Genomic DNA, 25,043 nt, shown 5'->3' with positions numbered 1-25,043 from the left:
GTCTCACATTCAAAAGACTGACAACGCAGTGTTGCTGAAGGTACGGAGAAAGTGGGGGGCAGATGTTCAACTGGTAACGTCCCCTAAAAAGCTGAACATACACACCCCGACAGGCTCACTTCTGCACATAATCCTGAAAGGAACGTGTATGTATGCGCACAAAAGAACAATACAAGAAAGTTAGGGACTTCCCTGGTGGCGCAGGGGTTAAGACTCCGCGCTCCCAGTGCAGGGGGCCTGGATTCGATCCCTAGTCAGGGAATTAGATTCCCACAAGCATGCCGCAACTAAGAGTTCGCATGACACAACTAAGGAGCCCGTGTGCCACAACTGACGAGCCCGTGTGCCGCAACTAAGGAGCCCAAGAGCTGCAACTCAGGAGCTGGCAAGCTGCAATTAAGGAACCCACCCGGTGCAACCAAACAAATAAATGAATTAAAGAAAAAAATTAATTGCAGCAAGATTTGTATCAGCCCAAGTCAGGAAAACCCCCAAATGTCCATCCACAGTGAAATGGAGAAATTGGGGTACGGTGATACAAAGAAATAACACACAACAAGGAAAATGCATGAAAAATTGCTGCCTGTAACATGAATGAATCTCACACACAATTCGAATACATGCTGTACCCTTCCATTTATATAAAGCTCAAAGACCAGGCGGAACTAACCTAGGTTTGGGCATGAGGGGCTCCTGGGTGCTGGCAGTGTTCTAATGTCCTATATCTGGAGCTCGGTGGTAGTTACAAGAGCCTGCACCTGCCCACTGTGTCCACTTTGTGAAAATTCACTGAGCTACGTACCTGTGATTTGTACACTTTTCTATACACCTATTATATTTCAATAAGTAAATTTTATTAAGAAAAAAAAAACTCTTGCCAAATATGTCTGAGACGGGAACATAGAGAACGTAGGACGTGAATATAAAGGGCAAACTTAACGGTTCTGGAAATGAAGTGATTAAATAATCCAGAAAATATCAATTACATTTCTTTCAACAAATTTAAATCTAAGACTTCAGAATTCAAAAATAAAGGACTGTAACATTTAGGGGAGAGGATATTCAGCAAATGGGGAGATTTCAGATGATTCTGCTTTTTCAGTTCCTACCTTTGTCCGACTTGAACAACAGCAGGTCTCCGGGGGTATGTCCCGCACACCCCCTGGGGACACAGGAGGCAGCTGCACGGAGCACTCTTGGTACAGAGCCGCCTCCAGGAAGTGGGAAGTACTGACAGATTCCAGATATAATTTAAAAATTAAGATAATCAACAGGGCTTCCTAGGTATAAGATAACTTGCGACGCAGGGAAAGTATAAAATACTGTCCTTGCCCTGCCGTCCTGGGTCCAGGGGCTTGAGATGGCTCAGAAGCTGTGAGTCCGGCGTCACCTGCCTGCTTCCTGTTGCTCAAATGTTTACAGCACATTCATGCATTCCGTGCGTGGCACATTTTAAGAGAAAAAAAATCAAAGAGCTTCCTGCTGAGACAGAGTTCCCTCAGGAGGCCTGAATCCCGCCAGGGTGAACCCTATGGAATTGTGATGCTTGAGCTGCTGACCTGTTGAATTAGCAACTTCACAGGGTCGGCCTAACGGTCCGAGTCCTCTGTCCCTGGCTGAGTGTATACAGTGGGGTAAGTCACTTCAGTTCTGAGGGTCTCTAATTCTTCACAATAATGCATGGATTCTGGTCAGAGCTCAGGGTTTTTAAAAGTATGGCCTGAATCATCTGCTAAAAACTGACTTTTGGGTCCGAAATCTCAATGAATTTGGATTCTCAGGGCCTGAGCCCAAGAATCTGCACAAATTTTCTAATAGTTTCCTTGTAATTATGCATTTTACCTCTTAATTTACACTGTAACCTCCTCAAATGTAGGCTTCCCATGCGTCCCACTTTGCATCTCAGTATCCAGGACATTAAAGGTCTCAGGAGATCCTGACGATGTGACAGCTTTCCGTCGCGTCTTCGTGAACAGGGGGGAATGGGAGGCTGGCAGAATGGTAGTGACTTCTAGTTTCTTTTGGGTTTTCTACTGTGAACAGACACTGACATCGTAGTAAGCCAGAAACTGCATTAAGACTTGGGTGGGGGCAGGAGCGAGGCCAGGCAGCGTGGAAAGAGGAGGAGGGACACGGCTTCTCTGCCCCTCGTCTCCCAGGAGAGGCCCGCGCCCTGGGATCTGGCCGTAGGAGTCCTCAGGCAGTCACTTCTAATCCGGGCCTTGGTTCCCCACCTGTGAAACGCAGACCATAACACCCTTCCACATCCTCAGGGCTGGGGTGGGGAGCGCGGACTGGAAGACAAGTGTAAACGAAGGGTTAAAGAAAGGTAAGCTGCTGTTACTGCTGAGAGCAAATGCTTTTATTCACTCATTCATTCAATAAACGTTCACTGAATGTTTACGATGAATAAACACTTAACATCTTTCTTAGTAAAGGACTAAGTAGGCTTTTACCTTGAGGGTCAGTCTGGCCAACAGTATGTTGTAGAACTGTTAAAACATTTGCATCAAGAACCTTATTCAGCGTAGCCCAAACACATTCTACTAAGAGCTAGCACATGTGTTAGTACCTCTGGTCTTCACAACCTCCCTGCAAGTAGGTGTCATCACCCTCCTTTTTCAGACGAGACCCGAGAGGTAACCCGCCCACGGCCACAGAGTTGAAGTAGCCAGCTGGGACCCACACCACACACCGCTGCAGCCTGGCACAGCTGTCTAAGAACCAGGGCGATGAGGCACTGCCCAGGCAACAGGAAGATCAGTTTCTGAGAACACCCTTCTCTGAGGAATGACCATCTCTTCAGTAGTGAGGTCAGCGCAATGGAGAAGGGCAGCTGGGGGACGACAGCGGGGTCCACTCTACACACTTCACGTAACCCTCAGCGCCCAGGGCGCATCCAGGGCCCTCAGCAAACTCGGGTGAGTGTCCTGTCGCGGGGCAGACTCCCCGACGACGGGGGCTGCGCTGGGTCTGAAGCCTTGTCCAGAGAACTTCACAAGCACAGGTAGATCTCCTTTTACTGCGCTTTGCAGATACTGTGTTTTTTAAAATTGCAGCTCTGTGGCAACCCTGTGTCGGGCAAGTCTATTGGCACCATTTTCCCAAGAACATCTGCTCACTCTGCGTTACATTTTGGTAAATCTCACAGTATTTCCAACTTTTCCACTATCGTTATATTTGTTATGGGGATCTGTGATAGTGATCTTAGATGTGACTGTGGAATTGCTTTGGGGCGCCACAAACCACACCCAGGTAAGAGAGCAAACAATCGATAAGTCGCGCGTGTTCCGACTGCACCACAGACCAGCCGTTCCCCCCCCTCCCTCTCCTCGGGCCTCGCTATTCCCTGAGACACGGCAATATTGAAATTAGGCCAATTAATAACCCTGCGGTAGCCTCTACGTGTTCAAGTGAAATGAAGAGCCGCGCGTCTCTCACTTTAAGTCAAAAGCTAGAAACGATGCAGCTTCGTGAGGAAGGCGTGTGGAAAGCAGGGCCAGAGGCCTGCTGTGCCAGCTATCTGAGCTGTGAATGCAAAAGAAAGTTCCTGAAGGAAATTAAAAGCACTGCTCCGGTAGACACACTGATGGGAAGAGGAAACAGCCTTGCTGCCGATATGGAGAAAGCCTGAGTGGTCTGGACAGAAGATCAAACCAGCCACATTCCCTGAAGCTACAGCCTAATCCGGAGCAAGGCCCCAACTCTCTCCAGTTCCGCGAAGGCTGAGAGAGGGGAGGGAGCTGCAGGAGGAAAGTCTGAAGCAGAGGTCGGTTCATGAGGCTGAAGGACAGAAGCCGCCTCCGTAGCACGGAAGGGCCAGGTGAAGCCGCAGGTGCTGAGGGGAAGCTGCGGCTCAGGTCGTCCATGAAGGTGGCTGCACTGAGCAAGAGATGATCACTGCGGAGGAAACAGCCTGCTACCGGAAGAAGATGCCGTCTAGGACTTTCCGAGCTGGAGAGGGGAAGACAATGCCTGGCTTCAAAGCTTCCAAGGACAGGCTGACTCTCTTGTTAGGGGCTAATGCCTAATGTTAGAGTGACTTCCAGTGGAAGCCAGTGCTCATTTGCCATTCCGAAAACCCTAGGGCCCTTAAGGACGATGCTAAAGCTACCCCGCCTGTGCTCCATAAACGGAACAACAAAGCCTGGATGACGCGAATCTGCTGACAACACGGTTTACTGAATATTTTTAGTCCCACCGTTGAGACCTGAGGCTCAGAAAGGAAGGTTCTTTTCACAATATTGCTGCTCACCGACAATGCACCTGGTCACCCAAGAGCTCCGATGGGGACGGACAATGAGATTAAGAGCGTTTTCATGCTGCTAATAACACAACCTCCATCCTGTAGCCCATGGATCAAGGAGTCATTTTGACCTGTAAGTCTTATTATTTAAGAAACACATTTCTTAAGGCTCTAACTGCCACAGTGATTCCTCTGACGGATCTGGGCAAAGTAAATTGAAAACCTTGTGGAAAGGATTCACCATTCTAGATGCCATTAAGAACATTCCTGATTCTTGGGAAGAGGTCAAAATACCAGCATGGACAGGAGTTGGGAAGAAGTCGATTCCAGCCCTCATGGACGTCTTTCAGGGGTTCAAGATTCAGAGGAGGAAGGAACTGCAGATGTGGTGGAAACAGCAAGAGAACTAGAATTAGAAGCGGAGCCTGAAGATGTGGCTGAATTGATGCAATCTCATGATAAAACCTGAACGGATGAGTTCTTATGGATGGACACAGAAGTGGTTTCTTGAGATGGCATCTACTCCCTATGAAGATGTTAAGACTGCTGAAATGACCACCAAGGGTTTAGACTATGACATCAGTTTAGTTGATAAGGCAGGGTTTGAGAGGACTGACTCCTATTTTGAAAGAAGTTCTACTGTGGGTCAAATGCTATCAGACAGCATTACATGCTACAGAGAGATTGTTCACGGAAGTCAATCCATGCAGCAAACTTCACTGTTGTCTCATTTTAAGGAACTGCCACCGGCACCCCGGCCTTCAGCAACCACCGCCCTGATCAGGCAGCGGCCGCCAACACTGAGGCAGGCCCCTCCACCGGCAAAAAGATCCTGACTCGCTGAAGGCTCAGATGATGGGTAGTACGTTTTAGCAATGACGTATTTTAAGATACATACATTGTTTTCTCAGACATAATGCTATTGTACACTTAGCAGACTACAGTATAGTGTAAACATAACTTTTTTATGCACTGGGAAGCCAAAAAATTCATGTGACTCTATTGCTTTATTTCGGTGATCTGCATCTGGACCCATAATATCTCCGAGGTGTGCCTGTGTTCGGAAACGCAGTCACTTACTACGGGCTTACTGACTGCACCTGGAACTTCTCTCAGACAGCACTAGTACAGGACGCTATTCTGCTTCATGTGGTAACGCAAGTTCAAGCCAAAGGTTTCCTCCACTCAAATCGCAGTGGAGCTTCTGCCGGCACTTGTCACACTACTTTGAAAGCAAAAGACCAAGGAAGACACAATTTTTGGCGGTTCTAAAGCTGGACTAGATCCCAAGAAGTGAATCTTTAAGGGAAAAGAAGCTCCTTAGAAGAACGGGATTCATTTTGGAGGAATGCAAAACTGGATCAGATTCTGCATCCCATTCGAGGAGATCGTAAGCATTTTAGGAGTAACAACAAGTCAACGTTATGAGGATACAAATATCAAAGTTATCCCCTGGACGCTGAAGTGTGAACGAAGCCAGGTTAACACACCACCTATCTGAGAGGTGGCAGGACGAACACAAACCAACATTTGCTGCCAGGCTTTCTACTGAACCGAAGAAAAAAATCTAACGCTTAAGAGGCACTGAGTTGATGGAAAGGCTAAAGAAATGTCAATTAGTAAAACGAAAGTCTATTTTAAAATTCAGCTCTCTTCATTAAAATTGCTAAAAATCTCCGCAGGGTACGGAGATGAATGCTCATGGTTATTTTTCTGGCTTCTACTTAACAGAATGTCACAAAGCAGCTACCGTGTTAAGACAGTTGTAATGCTAAAACGGGGCAGTTTTGGAAGCAAATATTTTTCTTTTGAAGGCAAAACAAAAAAGGTAGGTTAGAAAAGCTGAAAATGACTACACACAGGAACAAGAGTTTTCCAAACACATCAATCAGAAAAATGAGCTATTAAGTCAAAGCTACTTAGAACTTTTTACACTGAGGAGTCTTAAAAATACCAGATGCCTGGAAAACTTCAATTACTCAAGATTTCTAATTTGCTTTTTATTCCAGGTCAATCTAATTTCATTAGAACTAGCGAAGTCAATTTTTCCTTAGTATACGCATTGCTTTCTGTCATTTACGCCTACCTTCTCACATTTAGTATCCTCAGTTCTTTTTTTTTTTTGTGGTACGCGGGCCTCTCACTGTTGTGGCCTCTTCTGTTGCAGAGCACAGGCTCCAGACGCGCAGGCTCAGAGGCCATGGCTCACGGGCCTAGCCGCTCCGCGACATGTGGGATCTTCCCGGACCGGGGCACGAACCCGCGTCCCCTGCATCGGCAGGCGGACTCTCAACCACTGCGCCACCAGGGAAGCCCCTAGTATCCCCAGTTCTTAAAGGCAACCATTAGACATGGAAAATGGCATTTTTACATAAACCAGTAATTCATCTGTCCCACTCACTTCATGATGGATAGATGCTATGGAAGACAGAAAAATGTCCACCAGGATTTTAAGCATATGGCTGGTTCTAAGGGGATATCGCTACACCACCCCACCCCCTCGCCCTCCCCGTTTCCCTCCAACCCCTTCAGATTTAAGTAGGAAAGAGTTACTCAAGGGCATTTTGACGGACGAAGATCTCTTCAATGTACAAATATACTTTGTGTTGTTCCTTTAAGTCTTTTCTAGGAAAAGGCAGAGTATGAGTCCATTTCAGTGGCTAACTGACAGGCTCTCACTTTTATGCTGCGTGGGGAAGAATGAAGACTGTTCTTAGGGCCAGGAGACTGGAGGCTCAGAGGCCACACAGCAAGGCTTGGAGAGGTAACAGGGAGGGGAGCCCAGCACAGGGCCTGGGGCTCCCCTCAGAGGCTTCTGCTGTCTTTACAAGCATCCAGGACCAGTTATCTGCACTCTGGAAATCTGTTTTTGTTTTTTTCACAGATACGTTCCTCCCTTTAGAGTATTTAATATGCTTTCTTTTGAAAACATAAGCCCGACTCAGCCATGGACGGGGCGCCTGGTTCTAGGCTGAAATCCAGACTGGAGAACGGCACATGTTCCTGGGAAGGTGGGGGCATCAGAAACAAGAATTCCACAAAGAGGTGAAAATGAGGGGAAATAAGACTATCCTTGCAATGCCTCCAAAACTAGCCTTGGCCACACCTTTTGTTCCAAACAGCTCTGCCAGTTCCCCTTGACCTTGACCTGGAGGTAGCACACGTTCATTTTAATCCCAGGAAAAGAGAGCCTTTTCTTTTTCATTTTATTTTTATTTATTTATTTATTTATTTTTGGCTGCGTTGGGTCTTCGTTGCTGCGCACGGGCTTTCTCTAGTTGCGGCGAGCGGGGCTACTCCTCGTTGCGGTGCGCGGGCTTCTCATGGCGGTGGCTTCTCTTGTTGTGGAGCGTGGGCTCTAGGCGCGCGGGCTTCGGTAGCTGTGGCTCGCGGGCTCTAGAGTGCAGGCTCAGTAGTTGTGGCGCACGGACTCAGTTGCTCCCCGGCATGTGGTATCCTCCCAGACCAGGGATCGAACCCTTGTCCCCTGCATTGGCAGGCGGATTCTTAACCATTGCGCCACCAGGGAAGTCCCAAGACAGGCTTCTCTGTGATAAATGCTGGAGATAACTCTTTCTTTTTCGAAACAAATACAGACCCATCTGGGACGAGACTGTGCACTGCATTCCACTTGTGCTGGCCCTGGCGTCTAAGTCGAGGAGAGTGAAAAGATAAAGTGTACCGATGCATCCATCACCCCTTCATTTGTCTTCCCCATGTGACTTAAAGTCAGCTTAAAAAGCCAAGGGCAAGCGGGATTTGAAGAAAGAAGAGAAAATCTGGTGGACCAGATAAAGCACATCTATTGGAAGCAATGCTGAAATGTTTCCTACTTATTAAGAGAAAATAGTGAATGCTGTGTCATAAACCTTTTCAATAGATTATCCGATTGTTACAAATTTCCTTCATGTAGTCCAAAAAAAGACAGTAGCAAAGGTACAGTTCTCTGAACTCTGCGTGCAATAATTCATGTAAAAAAGAAAAAGATGTAATGGAACCATAAAGTTTCCCCATCAGTTTCCTACGGCTGGGTTAAAAAGCTTGACTGATTGTTTCAAGTACAATGATTACAGACAGTGCAGTATAAAACTCCGGACCCTAAGTTTTGTTCTGCTTTTGTTGCTTCAAATACAAAAAAAATAATTGTTTTGAAGACATAAATTAGAACCATTCGGACAATCATGCAAGTCAGTCGGGAGTCAGGACCGATTCTTGCCTCTTTAAGATAATCTTAGCATGGTTCCACTTTTCCTTTGGTTCCACAGGTTTACAAGCTTTCTGGTTGAGGGTTATTACACTGAGCTCCCATCCAAGCTGCCTTCCCAACAATGTTTGTTTTTACCCTCAATGATGAAGGTTCCTCAGGCAACTGTGGCATTATTCCCACGTGTAGAGTCGTGGCAGCTACGGAAGCCTGACAGTGGGGGGGCGGGGGCGTGCTGTTCGTAGCTGCTGACAGCAGCACACAGCTCTCAGACACTGCTCGGCACCCGCACGCTACGTGCCTGCCCAATCCCAGGGTCTGGATATTAACTCAAACAGGATGAAAACTCACACGCACTCTCATTTGGGTATAAGATCTGGGCCTTTTTTTTTTTTTTAAAGATAGTTCATAAGCCTTAAAAAGTATTCTCTCCAGGGCTTCCCTGGTGGTGCAGTGGTTGAGAGTCCGCCTGCTGATGCAGAGGACACAGGTTCGTGTCCCTTGGTCCGGGAAGATCCCACGTGCCGCGGAGCGGCTGGGCCTGTAAGCCATGGCCGCTGAGCCTGCGCGTCCGGAGCCTGTGCTCCGCAATGGGAGAGGCCACAACAGTGAGAGGCCTGCGTACCGCAAAAAAAAAAAAAAAAAAAAAAAAAAAAAAGTATTCTCTCCAGATTATAAAAGGTTAAAATCGTTTAATAGGAACAATCTCGGACAAGCAGAAATAGCTTTGATTTAAAGCATTATAGCAATGTACAACTGGGAAGGAGTCCACAGGGATGGTCAGGTGGGACAGTCTGTGCCTGTTCTCGAGGCTCTGCATTAGAAAGACGACTGACGGGACACTGTGCCCTCTTGCAAGGCACATGCCACTTCTGAAAACTGTCAGCTTTCCACACGGGCTATGAGAGATCTTATTTACATTTAAAAATAGCTTTTCTTCTTCAGTGTAGCGGAAATGCCCAGAGGCCAGTCACTGAGACCCCTCCCTAACACAGGTGCAGAACAGCTTTGTTGATCTCTGGGTTTGTCCAGTCATTCCGAATGTCATCCAGGTGATTATCAAAATCCACGAGCGCTTCGTAGGACCGGCTTTCCAGGAGTGATGCCGAGATCCTCTGGGCCTCTGGCCAGTCTTCACAGTAATCGCTACGAGGTGAAACAGGAGAAATCAGCCTCTTAATGAAAACCGGTGGCTTTTCAATAGAGTAAACAGGAAACCAGCCACATGCAGAGTGGTATAAAGGAAGACAATACTGAACACTAGCAAACACGTACGTTTAAACACATGAAGATGTACGTAAGGAATCTGAAACGTGAAAGAGTCACCCTCCACATGAAATTCTGAAAAAGCTGGAAGTAGATGACTGATTACAAATAAACCGAGCCAAATGCCTGGAAAGAGGGTGTGGCTTGGGGAGGGGTGCCCTGGGGTTGGGGTGGGAAGACCCTCGAGTGACACTCAGGTTGTCCTGACTGCTCGGAAACCCTGTAGGCCTCAGTCCTCCAGGGGTCGAGGAACATGCACGACCTCTGTGTGAGGTCTGCACACTCCTCTGGGGAAGACGCTAACTTAAAAACGCTTTCCTGTGGGAGCTGGGTGCCCGGAATGGCACCAGCACACGTGGCACGTGGGCCATCCCGGGAACAGGGCACTCACTAGTGAGGGTCTCGGCAGCGCCATTTGTTTTCGTGGTGTTCGTACACATGGATTGTGGGTACCACGCAGTCCATCGTGAACTTAGTGTTGTCTACCTGCAACGAGACAAAGGACATGCTCGTGAACAGAGCCAGCACTTCTGCTGCAAGTCCGCAGACCCTTCCTCGTGGCTCTCCCAGGACCAGTGTCAACACTGCCCGTGGCCGAAACCCCACCTCACAGCGCATGACACCACGAGAGCACGGCCCAGGTGCACTGTGTCATACCGGAGAAACACTAAGTACTTCACCGCTTTTTCACAAACGTGAAGCTTCCGAACTTTACTTCTGCCTTCCTTGTTAGAACCCCACCTGAACTGAGGTTTACAGGCTCTTGAGGAGAGCTACTCCCCTCCCTGGCTCCCTCCCCTGCTCCCTCAGCTGTGCCAGCTAACGTAATCCAACAGTTCTCACACTTGAGCGTGCGTGAGAATCATCTGGAAGCTTACTGAAACACAGACTGCTAGGCCCCTAGAATCTGCATTTCTAACAAATTCCCAGGTGGTGGTGGTGGTGCTGGCATGGGGACCCCGCTGTGTGACATGCTGAAGTGGAACGACCCCCACCCCTGGAACTCCGTGCGCCGGGACAGCAGTGGCGTGCGGTTGGGAGCAGACTGCAAAAGGGGGCCACGGTCCGATGAAGTACTCGCAGGAAGGAAAACCGCTGACATCCACAGATAGAGCTCCACGTCAGCAAGAGGACGCTCAGAAGCCACCCGCACACAGAAGACTCCGGAGCGAGCGAGAGCGACTTACCATGATGAGAGCCGTGTCGCTGAAGCCCTCGGCGATTCTGGAGGCCACCTTTTCTGCTACCTGGTTTGGACTGTGAGAGAAGAACCAGCGAGGTTACCGCATTCTAGTTAACGCCGTTCAACACTGTCTGCCTAAGGCAGAGTGGAGAGCAATGATACAGAGACCAAGGGCACCAGTAAGCTGCCCGAGCTTGTTACGCCCGCCCGCTTAAGTAGCTTCTGGTGACTGCGTTCCCCCTGCAGTGACTGGTGAAGATGGGGAATGCTGCGTGGGCCATGTGGGGCCCTTCCCCCACCAGGAAGCCCTGGGAGGGGGTCCTGAGAGGGTGTCTTCTAAATGGAAACGCTCCCTGGACCCCGGGGGAGAGTGCCACCCAGGGCCTGCGACAACGGTGCTGCTGAGAGCTGCCCCAGGCCAGCAGCCTCCAGGGCCCACCTCCTCCATCTTCGCCCTCAGCCGCTGGAATGGGGTCAGTTGCTTTTCCTTTTTTTTAGTTTTAAAAATTCCTAAGCCATTCCAGATCTTCTCAGTGCTCGTGAGCCTTCCCTGGCTGGCTCTGGCCCTGCGCCCACCGCAACCTTGATAAATGGCAACTTTCCACCTTACGTCAATAGGGTGACTTGGAGAGCGGGTCTCACGCGTCCCTGCGCCCCCTCCTCCCGCCCGCAGGCCCAGCCACTCTGACCTCCCCCTTGGGGCCTTACTTAGCTCCCTTCCCCCACAACCAGCCCAGCTCTCATGTCAAATCTGAGTCTTTTCCTTTTTAGGACAAGAAAATTAACCGGTTCTGTCCAGCCACGGTCCAACTTCTCTTCTCGCTTTCAACCATATTTCTTCAACCTCTTTAGTAAGCTGACGATCCTGTCCCTGTCGCTCCATTTCCTCACTATGCCGTGCAGGCTGGCGTCTGCACCCTCACCCCGGAGGGCCAGCACCCTGAAGCCTCCCCACCGCCTGCCAGGCTCCCAAGGCCCCGCGGCTGGAATCCGGGGTGGCTGGAGTCCGAGGCAGGCAGGCCGCCTTGTTCCCAGTTTCTCTGGCTGAGGTGACCTTTCCCACTTCTTTCCAGCCCCGCTCCAGGCGCCTCCACTTTGCCTCCTTCATTCTCTCTGCCGCCCGCCCCCTTCAGCCTGTCACCAGAGGCATGCGTTTCTAAAACTGCCTCCTCACCAGTCTCAATTTCCAGGCTCTTCTTAGAAGATAAAAGCCCCCCGTGCTCAGGCTGGCAGACCCAGCCGCTCTCGCCACGGGACCAGCTACCGTTCCCACCCCCGGAGCAACGCTGTGTGCCTTCCATCCCAGGGAACTGTCTGCGCGGCTCCTCCTCACACGCCCCTCCTCCCGCTCAGACCTTTCCCGGTCTGGAATGCCCTTCGGCGCCCACCTCTGCTTACTCGATTCCTTCCATCTTTAATGCCCAGAAAACACCATCCTCTCTGGGACGTCTTGCCAGCTGCCCCAGATGAGGTCCATTAGCCCCCTCTCTGAACACTTAAGCCTTGGTATGCAGTTGTCTTTTTCCGCATCTTTTCCCCCTGCACAACTAGAGTCTCAGCTTTCCGAAGCAGGGACAGAGCCATAAAGAAACACACTACACAATTACGATCGTTTCTTTGTGATTGAGGTGAAAAAAGCTGGTTCAATGCTTTATAAAAATAAGTTTATCTAATTATTCTATTTTCACTTTTAAAATTGAGAATTTATAGAGATGTGTGATTATTTACCTGCAGTATCGTGTTAAGAAAAATGAAACAAAAAAAGTTTCATAGAGAAAGGGCCTCAGGGATTCTTGTCCCTCAGGTCACCCCGGAAGGCCCTCAAAGTGAAGGCAGCGCTTCACAGGAGTCGGCGTAGTGGGACCTGCTGACTCACCCGCCCACTGCGGAGAAGGCGCACCGCGCTCTGAGTCTCTGCGGGTCCTCGCTCACTCACACCTTACGTGCGAAGGGAAACGAAGCCAGCGTTTGCTAAGAGCGTGATCTTCTCCCCAGGAGCATTTGCCACAAAGAAACTGGCAAAATACTATTATCCTGACGTTTATGATTATCACAGTGCTTGGTGACTTTTATTGGGAAGGGGATCGAGAAACATTTATTATGTTTCATTTCAGGTGCCCCCAAACTCACACTTAACACGTGTTCTTTTGAAAGAACTTAAAACTTACAGTAGTTAGTGAATTGCCGAAGTTTTTCAAAGAGCTACCAACTTCGTTTACCTCTCCTTTGTATTTCACACTTAGCCTCTAACACCGACCCGCTCCACTCCTAATGTCAGACTGTCACGTTGTGACAGTCAGGTCAGTACTTTGTTTCCAACCCGGCTGCGCAAGTCCTTGTTCCTGTGAACAGTCAGCTGCCAAACACGACGGCGGGGACCCTGGAGAAGGAAGCCGCTTGCCACTCCCCCTTCCCAACCCACACAAGACTAGGCATCTACCTGTGACTGAGAGCTCACATTTACATCTAAAAGCTCTTTACTGAGCTTCTACCTCAGGCCAAGGCACTGGACCTGGTACTGAAATCTACCCCTCATGAAATGTTTATCATGACGCAAAGCTCCAGCAATTATGAAATGATCAAATAAAACTTGATGGGATAACCTGAAGTTTTTAGGTTACAAACACCTTACAGTTCTTTTAGTTACAAACACCTTATAGTTCTTTTTCTCCGATTAAAACAGTGACTGAATGATCCTTTTTTAAAAAAGGTAATCGCAGGACTAGTAACAGGACCGGCCTCTACTTGGAATCAAACACAAAGTTAATAAGCACGCTGCACGTGGCTTCGCTCTGCCCTCCTCACTACCACTCTCCGAGGGATGAACTCTTTAGCTCCATTTTACAGACAGGACCACTGAGGCCAAAGTGGTGAATCAGTAAGTCACTGAGGACTTGAATGCAAGTCTAACCTGGCTCCAAAGCTTATGCTGTGAGACGATGTGAATCAGCCGATGTTTGTGAAAGAGGAGCAAAATTTTAGCTAGGCGAGGCTGAAGAGAGAAGGGAAGGTTTTCTAGGTAGAAGCAAACGGTACCGAAGAAGGAAGTCAGCGTGATCCCAGCTTCTGAGCTTCCTGGCTGTGTGGCTTTGGTGCAGCGAGCGTCTCTGGCTGGAGTTTCTTCAGCTGAGTGCCCTTGTGAGGATTCGAAAGGATGACACCACGAAAGCCCCAGGCCAGGCACAGTGGTAGTGACTGGAGGTTTACTCCAAACACGCTGCGGGGGTGGATTAGATCCCGGAGTATGGCCGAGGCTCACGGGGTCAGAAGGGATCCAGAGGGTTACTGGACACACTTGTCTCACCGCCCACCACACTCTCTACAGATCTCACCAACGGCTGGTAGGCACTTAGACACTGGCTTCAGTGGGAGAATGAAGACCTCCTGAGCAGAGCAGGTGAAGGACCTGGGAAATTCTAGAAGGTGTGAAGAGCATGAAAGTGGTGTCTGAGCAAGATGATTCTAGGCTGGGCTGCAATGAGGTCCGAACAGAGGCAGGACGATGAAGAGGCCATGAGCCAAGTGAGGCAGCGGAGGGGAGAGCCTGTGCGGGCGCGTCTGGGGGCGGGGGAGGAAGGAAGCCAGCACCATCACCTCTGGCCCGGTCTCCTCTCCTTCCTGCGAGAACAGCTGCGGGACAGGGAAACCTTCCAAGGACAGCTCCCCACTGCTTACAAAATAGTGAAATGCCTCACAGCCGTCAGGGTGGCCTCACCTGCTGGCGCCCCCTCTGTGTGTGCGCCCCACACTCCTGCCGGTTTCCACCCGGTGTCTGCATCACGCTGTCTCCGCTCTGCACTCTTCCCTCTGCTCTCCACGTCTGCACGTGACAGGACCCTGCCACGCGCAAGCATCCAGTTCAAACGACACCCCTCCCCGGGGGCCCCTCTGGTCACAGCAATGGACTCAATGCCTGCCTGCTACTGCTGGACAGCCCTCTGTACCGCCCTCCCGGCATGGGGCCTGGGGGCCTGCACCACAGGCCTAGGTTTCGGTGCCTTTTGTGTTCAATCCAGCAACTCGAGGGCAAGGCCAGGAGTCCAGCTTGGCTCAGCGCAGAGCTTGGCCCAGGACAGGCTCTTTGTGCCCTGCAGCCTCTTTCGTGTAACAAAGACCAAGACTGACACCGGCCATGAACAGGTCATGAATACCCCCAGCTCATCAGGACCCGGGAGGCAGGGGGGCTCAAGAGGAAGGCGTGGTCAACAAGAGATGCACCTGAGAGAGAGCCCGACCGGCAGCGCAGCGGGCGGGAAGAGCGTGGGAGCCAGGCTTCAGAGGGCGCCCCTGCGCCGTGGCCCACACAGAGGCTTTCACAGGAGTCTGCGCCCGTGACCCTGTCTCCCTCTGAGTCCCGACTGGGCCCAGTCCTCTAGGGCAAAACGGCTTCCATCCCTGAAGTGTTTCATCAGCTTATTGTATTATGGCCCTAACGCTGTGAGTCCAGCCTCTTGCCTTTGCTGGGCAAGTGGATGTGACTCCAGGAGACACTTCGGTCTGGGGTCCTTCACCGCGTCCCAGGCTGCCTGGCCACGTGAGGGAAGCGTGTGAGGGCCCCCCGGCTTCTGCCTCTGGCTTTCGGCTGGTCAGGGTGCTGATTCCTCTGGGACTCGGCCTGTGAGGTGCCATCAGGCTGGCTGCTGGTTGTACCCCTCGACCAGAGGGGACTCTATCCTCAGGCCGGACGTCTTGACCCAACCCCCCTCACCCCTTCTGGCAGCGCAGGTACCAGCTTTTGTCACCAGCTCCAGGTGACTGCACCACCCTCTCCTGAGTTCTCTTACATACCGTTCACAGCTCTGGAAACAACCGCCTTATTAAGTCCTCCACAAATTATCCTAACTACAGGGTGTCAAGTGTTTTTCTGCTGGGACTTTGACGCAGAAATAAAGCAAAGACCTCAGCTTTGCTCATTAGTGAGAATCACAGTCGGTGCAAATAGCCGGATAAAAGAAACCAGAACCTAACATGAAAGAAGCAGCAAACACCGCATTTTCATCAAAGTATCAGACCTTAAGAGCACCACACCTACAAGCTACTCTTTTTTTAACCCCCCAAAAGGGCGGAGCTCTTTCCTAATGCTATGCCCTACATCATTCCCACCTTGGGAATGGGAAGCAAGACACAGCTGAGTGGGGATAGAAACAGAAGGCCCTGGACTGTTGCTTTCATTCTATGAATTCCCTTCAAGCAAAATAAAGAAGATACAGAACAGAACGTTAATATAAATGTTTAGAATTACTAAACGTTTAGAATTACTGTTGTTTGGAATTACCCATACCGCAGTCCCCCGGAATACCATAAACAAGCAAGGAGGGCCCAGAGGGCTTCTAACAGATTTTGCATCCTGAGACCAGAGGCCAAAACGTGTAGCAGAGATCATCTCCCTCACAGCATCATTCTTTCAGACCACAGAGGGGTTTTGCATGGACATACCTGGCATCCTTTACTCGCTCGTTAGCTTGATAATAACCAGCAATCACATAACTATTATCTTTGCACCATGAATCAATCTGAAAGAAGAACAAAATTTGGGAAGAAAAGGTGAATGATTTTCCCTTAAATATCAAGTCTCAATAAACAGAGGGAACCCCCCCCCCACCCCGGATGCTGGGACAAGTCAGATATAAGCCCTGTATCCTCCTCCCTATAAGAATGAAATGGGGGAGTTCCCTGGTGGCCTAGTGGTGAGGATTCCAGGCTGTCACTGCTGTGGCCCAGGTTCAATCCCTGACTGGGGAACTGAGATCCTGCAAGCCGAGCAGGACCGCCAAAACAAAACAAAACAAAACAAAAAAACAAGAATGAAATGGGTGTTCAGGGGAAAGAAGGTCACCCCAATTTGCTTTCCACAGTCCACGTGAGGCCAGAGAAAGCAAAGAAGAGCCTGGGCTCCAACTCTCACTGAGGTGGGGTGTCTTCCCACAGAGGAGGACCCTGTAATGACTGGGAAGGGTGGGGCTGGACATGAGGAATGACCTCCTCCCCCAGTCCCAGCAGAAGGCCCCAGTGCAGACATATATTAAATGGGTACAGTGCCGCGGGTGAGGTGAGACCAGAGTTACCCACCTTCTCTGACAATATGAAGCACTGAGGCATTCTGGGGCTTGAATAAGCCTTAAATCAATCCTTCACAGATAAGCAAACTAAAAAGCTCGGAGAGGGTCTAAGTTTGCACAGCCAGCTAGCACAGCCAGTCTGGGAATGTAAGTCTGTTTCAAAGCCAACTGCTTTAATACCGTATCTCCATATTCCTAGCAACACACCACGAAAAATCCATCATGCCGGGATGCGGGGTAAACAGGCACGCGCGTGCACGCGCACACCCTTCTCTGTGGCATGTTTTTAAATGGGAGCATGGCAGCGGATTTTTAAAGTTTTTTGTTTTATAATGCCACTCTTCTCTCATCAGATTTAGCATCCTGCAGGTCTAATGCTATTATTAAAAGCAACAAAAGGTCATCCTGCTTTGCCATAACGGAATTTTAATAATACACTGCTGTAAATCCTATCCTCAGTCTGCAAAAGAAGAGATAAAATTGATCCTCGAGTTTTTCAAAGTAACTGGTTAAAAATGTTTTTCTTTTCTTTCTTATTTTTTTCCTTTTTTAAACATAGCTCTACTGCTCTTTTTCTCAAGTTCTGGTTTGGGTCTCCAACAGTCTCCTTTATGACTAAAAGCAGACATTACAGAATGGTTACAGACCAAGGTTCCCTCGCTCACACAAGGATTAGAATAATAATTCTGGCTTCCTAAGAGCTCACAAATTACCACATTTGGCCAAAACCAGGGCTCAGTGAACGAATTAGACGTTTTGGTCATCCACTCAAAAGACGAGAGCCAAGTCTACAAAATATTTATAACGGCTCTTTCACTGTAACTTTGATGCAAATTATTCCACAATTACTTATATTTTGTTTCTATCACCTCTTCAAGGAATGAGTTCTAGAAACTCTCTCTTGCTGCTTACAGCAGCAAATTCTTTCATTTCTTTCTAAATGTATCTCTATGTGGTATCAAAGGGCATAGCCCTGTTCTAAAATTTGGCATTTGGTCCCATTCCCTGAACTCAAACCCATAAGTTAGCCCATCCTTTAGTGTAGCCCTCTCAGTCTTTGTTTCTGATCAAAGACTGGTCTCTTGAGTGTATCCTCACTTGAGGTGACCCTCACCCCTGCCCACTTGGGTGCCCCTCTCCCAGCCCTGTGGTGTGGGCTGTTCTTATAGCCAGAGTCACAACTACAGATGGTATCCCAAGTTTGGCTACTGTCCTGGCTTCCTAATGCCCTTGTAACAAGTCACAAAAACTTAGTGGCTTAATACAACACAAATTTATCTTCCGGGTCAGAAGTCTAAAATGGGTCCACTGGGCTGATTCCTTCTGGAGGCTCTAGGGGAGAATTCGTTCCTTGCCTTTCCCGACACCTAGGGGTCACCCTAGGTGTGGCTGGTGGCTGTACCACTCTGACCTCTGCTTCTGTCACAACTCTTCTCTCTGACTCTTACCCTGCTGCCTCTTACGAGGACCCTTGTGATGACACTGGGTCCATCAGACAATCTAGGATAATCGCCACGTCTCAAGATCCTTAACTTCATCTCATTTGCAGTCCCTTTTACCACGTAAGGTTACACGTTCACAGGTTCCAAGGATTGAGGTGTGGACATCTTGGGGGGCCATTTTCTGGCCCACCACAGCTACGTTTAATATAAGATAATTATTTTCTGCTGCTGCTATCCTGACCATCCCCAGCAGTAGTCCTTTTTTATGGCCATGCTGCGCCAAGCTCATGGCCATGAGCTTGCGGGATCTCAGTTCCCTGACCAGGGATCAACCCGCGCCACGGCAGTGAAAGCCCAGATTCCTAACCACTACGCCACCAGGGACTCCCACAGCAGTCTAAGCTCTCCCAGATCCCTTTCCTGGGCTGAAGGTATCGGTTCAGGACTCAATCCTTAGCAAACACATGGTGGCACCTTATACCTGCACTCAGAGAGCAGAGGAGTCACTTGACATGAAGGATGATTCTTGTGACACACACAATGCACACCTCAACTTACACTTTACCTAACGAGGGGTGAATTCCTGTATGTAAAACTCCAAGGGCCTAACCAAATTCCAGCAGAAAAATAATGTCAGGACCTTGAACTTCTAGTAGAACTCTTTTTAAAAAAATTTTATTTATTTAATTTATTTTTGGCTGCATTGGTTCTTTGTTGCTGTGTGCGGGCTTCCTCTAGTTGCGGGGAGCGGGGCTACTCTTCGTTGCGGTGCGCGGGCTTCTCATTGTGCTGGTTTCTCTTGTTGCGGAGCACGGGCTCTAGGCACGCGGGCTTCAGTAGTTGTGGCTCGCAGGCTCAGTAGTTGTGGCTCGCAGGCTCAGTAGTTGTGGCTCGCGGGCTCTAGAGCGCAGGCTTAGTAGCTGGGGCGCACGGGCTTAGTTGCTCTGCGGCTTGTGGGCTCCTCCCGGACCAGGGCTTGAACCCGTGTCCCCTGCATTAGCAGGCAGATTCTTATCCACTGCGCCACCAGGGAAGCCCTTTTGTTTTGTTTTTGTGTTTTTGGCAATGCCGCATGGCTTGCGGGATCTTAGTTCCCTGACCAGGGATTGAACCTGGGCCCAGGCATTGAAAGCGCTAAGTCCTAACCACTAGACCACCAGGGATCTCCCTAGTAGAACTCTTTGAAGAGGCTGTCCCCAAAGTGAACCAGGCACAGAAGCTCTGGCTTGGCTTTAGAAGCCTTTCAATGATTCAAAAAAGAACGACCAAGTTAAGTCTGGATGCCTGTTGACAGGCACGCACAGCCTGTCCGCAGCTGTCCAGATTCAGACACAAGTGGCCCACAGTTGAGGAATGGCGACTGGCCATCAGAGCCCACAGAGGGGGCATAAACAAGTTTCAGTGGAACCAGACCTCATCGGTGAGAGTGACCCGGCGGGCAGTAAGAGTCAGGGTGTGGGAGGAGGCGAGCCGTGTGGACAGTCGGGAGGGTGGGGGTGGGGCAGGCAGCTCTTGAGGGCCCTCAGAATCCTGAAGTCAGCCCAAACGGCAACTCGCTCCCTCCCAAGTGGGGCCGGACAAGGCAAAAGAACTGAGAAGCTGTCTGACCGCTGTTCTCAACGAATCCGCTTCCATCTTCCTCACCTTGCTGCTAAGATGCCCTACTCCCGCGATGCATCTTGTGAACGATCAAAATGAACAAGTTCAGGACAACACTCTGAAACTCGTCAAGTGACTCTGAACACAGGGTCCAAATCCTGCATTTGCTTATGTAGTTTCTTTTACTTTTCAGAGCGAAAGAAGGAAACTTTCACCTTGGCATAAGTCTGCCACCCTCTGTTCAATGCCCTTTCAGGCTCGTTCCATTCCAGACACATAGGAGAACGACTGAAGGCCCTGGGCCCGACTCATCCGTTCCCAGTTAGACTGCACAAAGAAAGCAGCTTCTCTCAGCAATCTCGCTAACATTTGCACGTATGAGGCACCTTGCAATTTTCAAAGCGCCAGCGCCCACCTCAGGTGGCTATGTAACAGCCATGAAGTAGGCGAGGCAGGGAGCTGATAAGAGCCACCCCCAGCAGGGCGCTGCTCCCGTGTTTGCCACTTACAAGCCTCCCTGTCTGCAGCAATGAGCAGGACCTGGCTTCTAAAAGTACAGGGCTTGTTAGTTTCACGAGAAGAAAAGCTCCTTCTCAAGTCGGCTGCTGATCCTCCTCTGGCAGGAGAGGAGCTGCCTCCAAGGAGGAAAAGCTCTGGAGGTAAATGGCATGGGGACAGAGGGTGAAGGTCAAGGGCAAGAACTGAAAGGAGAACCCAGGGCTGCCAGCTCCCTCTCCCAGGCCAGCACGTTTATGTTCTGGAGAGAAAAAGGGGCAGGAGGAAGCAGGGGGCTGAGCCAAAAGCCAGAGGGGCAGCAGCCTGTGCAGATGAGTAGAGAAGGCACGTGTGGAGGCAGCAGAAAGAATTCTAGACCCAAGTCACGGTGACTAGACCAACTGGCAAAGAAGGAAGTCCTGGAGCAGAATGTAATGCAGAGCAGCTCCACGGCACCAGGAAGCCACCGACCGGGGAAAAGGGCAAAGAGGGCTTAGGGAGACAGCAGGTTTATGCTCATTTCCCTACTGACATTTTATGGATTTTTGCTTTTAGAAATAATTCCATCACTACCTACGTCAAAGGGTTATAAGGATAAATTAACAGGCATAAGTACTTTAAAAAAAAAATAGAAAGCACCCAGAAATGCAAGGATTTTTTTTAATGGAAAATTATAATGAAAAGCCTTGCAAAGGAATCTGAGGCTGCCCTTAGATGGACTGCATATCAAGTCAGTCTTCCCACTTATCAAAAATAACTCGATACGAAACTCCCTGAATAGAAACAAGCTGCGAGAATGAGGCCTCGTTTATACAGTTTTATGGAGTTACACGCTTTATTAAAACTGCATCTTCTATAGCTGATAAACCATGGCTCCATACACTGAGATTTTTACTGCCTTCAGGTTATAAAGTTGCTAAGTCACAAGCTGAATGATATAAACTTAAATATCTTAATTGTAATACAAAATTTGTGGATGGACTCAAATTGCAAATTTTCCTTTATAACTTTATTTTGAAAGTTATTTAATTTGTACTCAGTTGACATCTTTCTCGTATTTTTCAAATTCTGAGTCTATGATTCAAAGTTTTGATCAATAGAAGAAAAGTAAGCACAAACCACCACTGCTTGGCAAGGATAAAACTTTGGCTGTTAGTTTCTACTGTTTGAAAAGAAGCTAAGCGCAGAGAATCTAGTTTGCACTTAATTTTGCCGGACAGCAGACACAAACACTGAAGGGCACATTTGGGGACATGCTGGAAGGCGAGTCTGGAGTGCAGCGTGCAGTGATGCACGGGGAACAGGGTCAGAACAAGGCCTCAAGCAGTGCCCCTTAACAAGCTGTGGCAGTGGGCCTGCCTTAAGAGTCAAGGTCCCCTCTGGGCATCTTCCCTCCCCAGGTAAACAGTGGACACAGCCCTAATCCTTGGGGAAAATTCACGTAAAGGCGACTCCGAATGCAGCTGCTTACAGTTGGTATATTTAATTCGTTCAAGTATTGCATTTATATCTTGTAATAGGAACGTAACCCTTTAACTCTGTAGAGCTTACTTAAGGATGAAAAGAATTAATCCTATTTTGACAATTCCAAGTGAGGCTCAGGTTTGCCTTTAAGATGCTCTTTATTTCTGATAGGATTTTCTAGGGATAAAGCAACACACCTTTTCCTCCTACCCACCCTGGCTCCACCTTGGTTAGTCTTCTGACTTCCCTTCTTCCACCCACCCCACAGAAGCTGGAGTCCCTCAGGTTTCTGTCCATGGCTCTCTACTCATTGCATATAGTCCCAGCCAATAGGACCTGCTCTCATGGTTTCAAAAGTCATTGGGAAGCTACTGGTCCCCCATCTACGTCTCCAGCCCACCCATCTTCGGAGTTTCAGACCCATTTTTCAGCCGTCAACACTAGGTCATTTCCCCTCAATGAATGGTGCCACTGTCCTTCTGGTGCTTAAGTCAGAAATAGAGGTGTGTCACCCTTGCTTCCTTTTCCCTATGTCCCCACACGATTAGTCACTGAATGCTGTGGATTCTCCCTCCTGGCTCTCTCTGGTCTGTCTCCTCTGCTTCCACAGTGCACTTAGTTTAGGCCACCTCTCTGCCTCTAGTATTATATATACTCCCGTTTCCAACATCCTCTTTGCTGCAGGCTGGGGCGATCAGTCCAAGACACAAATGTGACCATGCAACTCTCCTCCAGTGGCTTCCCTGTCCTCATGATGGAGCCCAAACTCCGCTGTGTGATCTGCAAGGTCCTCTACAATGAAATCTGCCCACTGCTCACCTCTCTCCATGCCAGGTCGCTTTATACTCTACACTCTAGCTCCTCCCGAAATACCCCTCCCCCCATTTTCTCCCGGTCTTTGCACAAGCTACTCCCTCTGCCTTGAGCGGTTTTCCTGCATCCCCTGAAGGAAGGCTGGGTTACGTGAACCTTCCCCACTTTCTGCTCAACCCCTCATACGGCACTTATGCTTCGCTACTGTACTTGTCCGCTTGGTACAAGTTCAACTGCGAAGCAGGTGCAGTGTTTGATCCATAGGCATATCCCTCCCCCAGCACAGGCCTGACACCACTGGACAACTGAATAATCCTGCATTGATGCTACTGGTTGATCTAGTTCCCGAAAGGGAATGCACTTCACGTATCCAATCGCCGCGCAATTCCCTTGATAACAAAATAATCAAGACAGGTGGTTGAGAAGACTTGAAGTAACAGACACATGCACACCCTAGGGATGTATTGGTACTGACAAGCTATTTCTTCAGGAGCTAAAATGGTTGATTTTATAAATATCATTTACTTCTTATCTATCTCCTGCCCCAAGATGATATGAAGAAATTCAGACAATGACTCAGTTTAAAAGGCATTCAAAGATGTGCCCAGTAAGCTTAGGCGAGGACCGTTTGTCTAAAGATACTTTCTGCTCGCCAAGACTTTACATGGGGGTCATAATTAGGTAAATTACAAAATGGATTCATTTTACTTGTTGGGAGGTATAGAGAAAGGACTTCTAGCTACACCTTCTCAAACTTAACTAATTTTTGCATAATCAACTAATTTTTTTTAGTATCATAGTTTATATGTATATGAAAAACTGCACCTCAAGCCAGGCAAGTCTGAGTCTACAGTTTATTTTTCCCTAAGGTTTCAACTCAAATTTATCGGTGGTCTTTTTTCCTTTATGGGACACCATACCTCAACAAGCACTGCCTAGGATTCAATGACCAGCCAGTCTATCCCTATGCCACATCTTTTCTCACTGTACTTCAATAGACCGACCAGTCGTGAGCAGACCCACAGAAGTGTGCGGGCTGGAAGGTATGTCTGCTCCGGCTTTTAAATTCCACAAACCTGCCATCTGCGGGTTTTAGCTTTTAAAACCACGGGTGCATTCTAGATGTCACTAAGGAGGACAGACGACCTTCCCTTACAAAGCGCTCAGGCGCATTCTCGGGCCGCAGTGCCCGTGAGGCCAACGCTGCCTCTAAACGTGCCTCCACCCTCGGGGTCCGGGGCACTAACGTCGGAAGAACCGCAGCCTTTACACCCACGGCAGACACGGATCCGGCCCCGCGAAGGTGCGCAAAAGCCAAACCGCAGTGTCAAAACTTCTCGTGACTCAAAATCCCAAATACAAACGCTGTCAAATCATCGCTCAGTTAACGACGGCTTGTTTCTATAAAGGATACCGGTGTGAGAAAATTAATGCATTATGCGTCGCCTAAAGCGTCTAAAAACACCCAGGACGGTTAAGATCGCTCCTGCGGCCGCTGCCACTACGAGCTGCCATCTGCGGGGCCTTGCTAAGTGCAGGCAAAGGCCTATGCGCCCTCGCGGGTCGTGCGTTCGTGGTCACGGCTACCTCGGTGGTGGGTCTAGACTCCGGCTGGACCACTGGGAGCTTCCAGCTGGGACTGCTCGGAAGCTGATCGCCAGGCGGTCTCCTGCCCTGCTGATTCCGTGGCAGGACCCTTCCCGCGCTTACCAGGGTGAGGGCCACCTCCAGCATGGGGGCGAGGGCCAGGGTGCCGTGGAAGAGGGGTATACAGTCCACGAAGAGGGTGTGGTGGGCACCCGGGCCGCCCAGAGGAAGGTGCTCCTTGCGCGGCTTCTGCTTCTCGGCCACCAGCAGTCCGTTGACGGCGCAGTGCGGGTACTTGGCGCCGTGCAGCACCATCTTGCAGTAGGCCTGGGTGGTCAGCTTCACCCCGGGCATGCTGAGCCCGGGAGGGCCCCGGAGGCCCGGCGCCGGCCGAGGCCTGGATCCGCTGCCCGGCCGTGCGGCGCCTCGGGGGAGAAGTGGGACGAGGCGGCGGCTGCCTGGCGCGGCCCCGCGGCTGGCGAAGGCCTCCACAGGCCAGGCCCCGCTCGGGCTCGGCTCCTCTCGACGCCGGCTTCCCCCCGGGAGAGACCGATGAGCTCACGTCAGTCTCCCCTCGCGCCTCTCGCCGGGCGCCGCCGAAAAGCTGTCTCCCAGCGGCCGCCGGAAAGCAGCCCGGCCCTGCGTTTTACGACGTTCGCGGCGCCCCCCGACTTCCGGTCCTGTG

General features: G+C 49.8%; 1 protein-coding gene across 2 annotated transcripts; it reads right to left on the bottom strand.

The window, feature by feature from the left end:
* Positions 1-24,946, bottom strand: EMC8 (ER membrane protein complex subunit 8). 2 transcript variants are annotated; one of them, XM_073796390.1, is made up of 5 exons: positions 24,482-24,946; positions 16,336-16,412; positions 10,904-10,973; positions 10,108-10,202; positions 1-2,294 (listed from the first exon to the last, which is right to left on the bottom strand). In XM_073796390.1, the coding sequence occupies exons 1-5, from the start codon at positions 24,710-24,712 to the stop codon at positions 2,270-2,272; spliced, it is 498 nt and encodes a 165-aa protein (XP_073652491.1). In that variant the 5' UTR covers positions 24,713-24,946; the 3' UTR covers positions 1-2,269. The 2 variants fall into 2 exon arrangements, with proteins under 2 accessions (XP_073652491.1, XP_004310868.1); XM_004310820.4 differs by lacking the exon at positions 1-2,294 and adding an exon at positions 7,436-9,596 and having other exon boundaries at positions 24,482-24,932.
* Between the last annotated feature and the right edge of the window lie 97 nt (positions 24,947-25,043).

Source organism: Tursiops truncatus, chromosome 19 (assembly GCF_011762595.2).
Source record: "Tursiops truncatus isolate mTurTru1 chromosome 19, mTurTru1.mat.Y, whole genome shotgun sequence".
NCBI classification, from domain to species: Eukaryota; Metazoa; Chordata; class Mammalia; order Artiodactyla; family Delphinidae; genus Tursiops; species Tursiops truncatus.
This window is presented reverse-complemented; position numbering and strand designations above follow the sequence as displayed.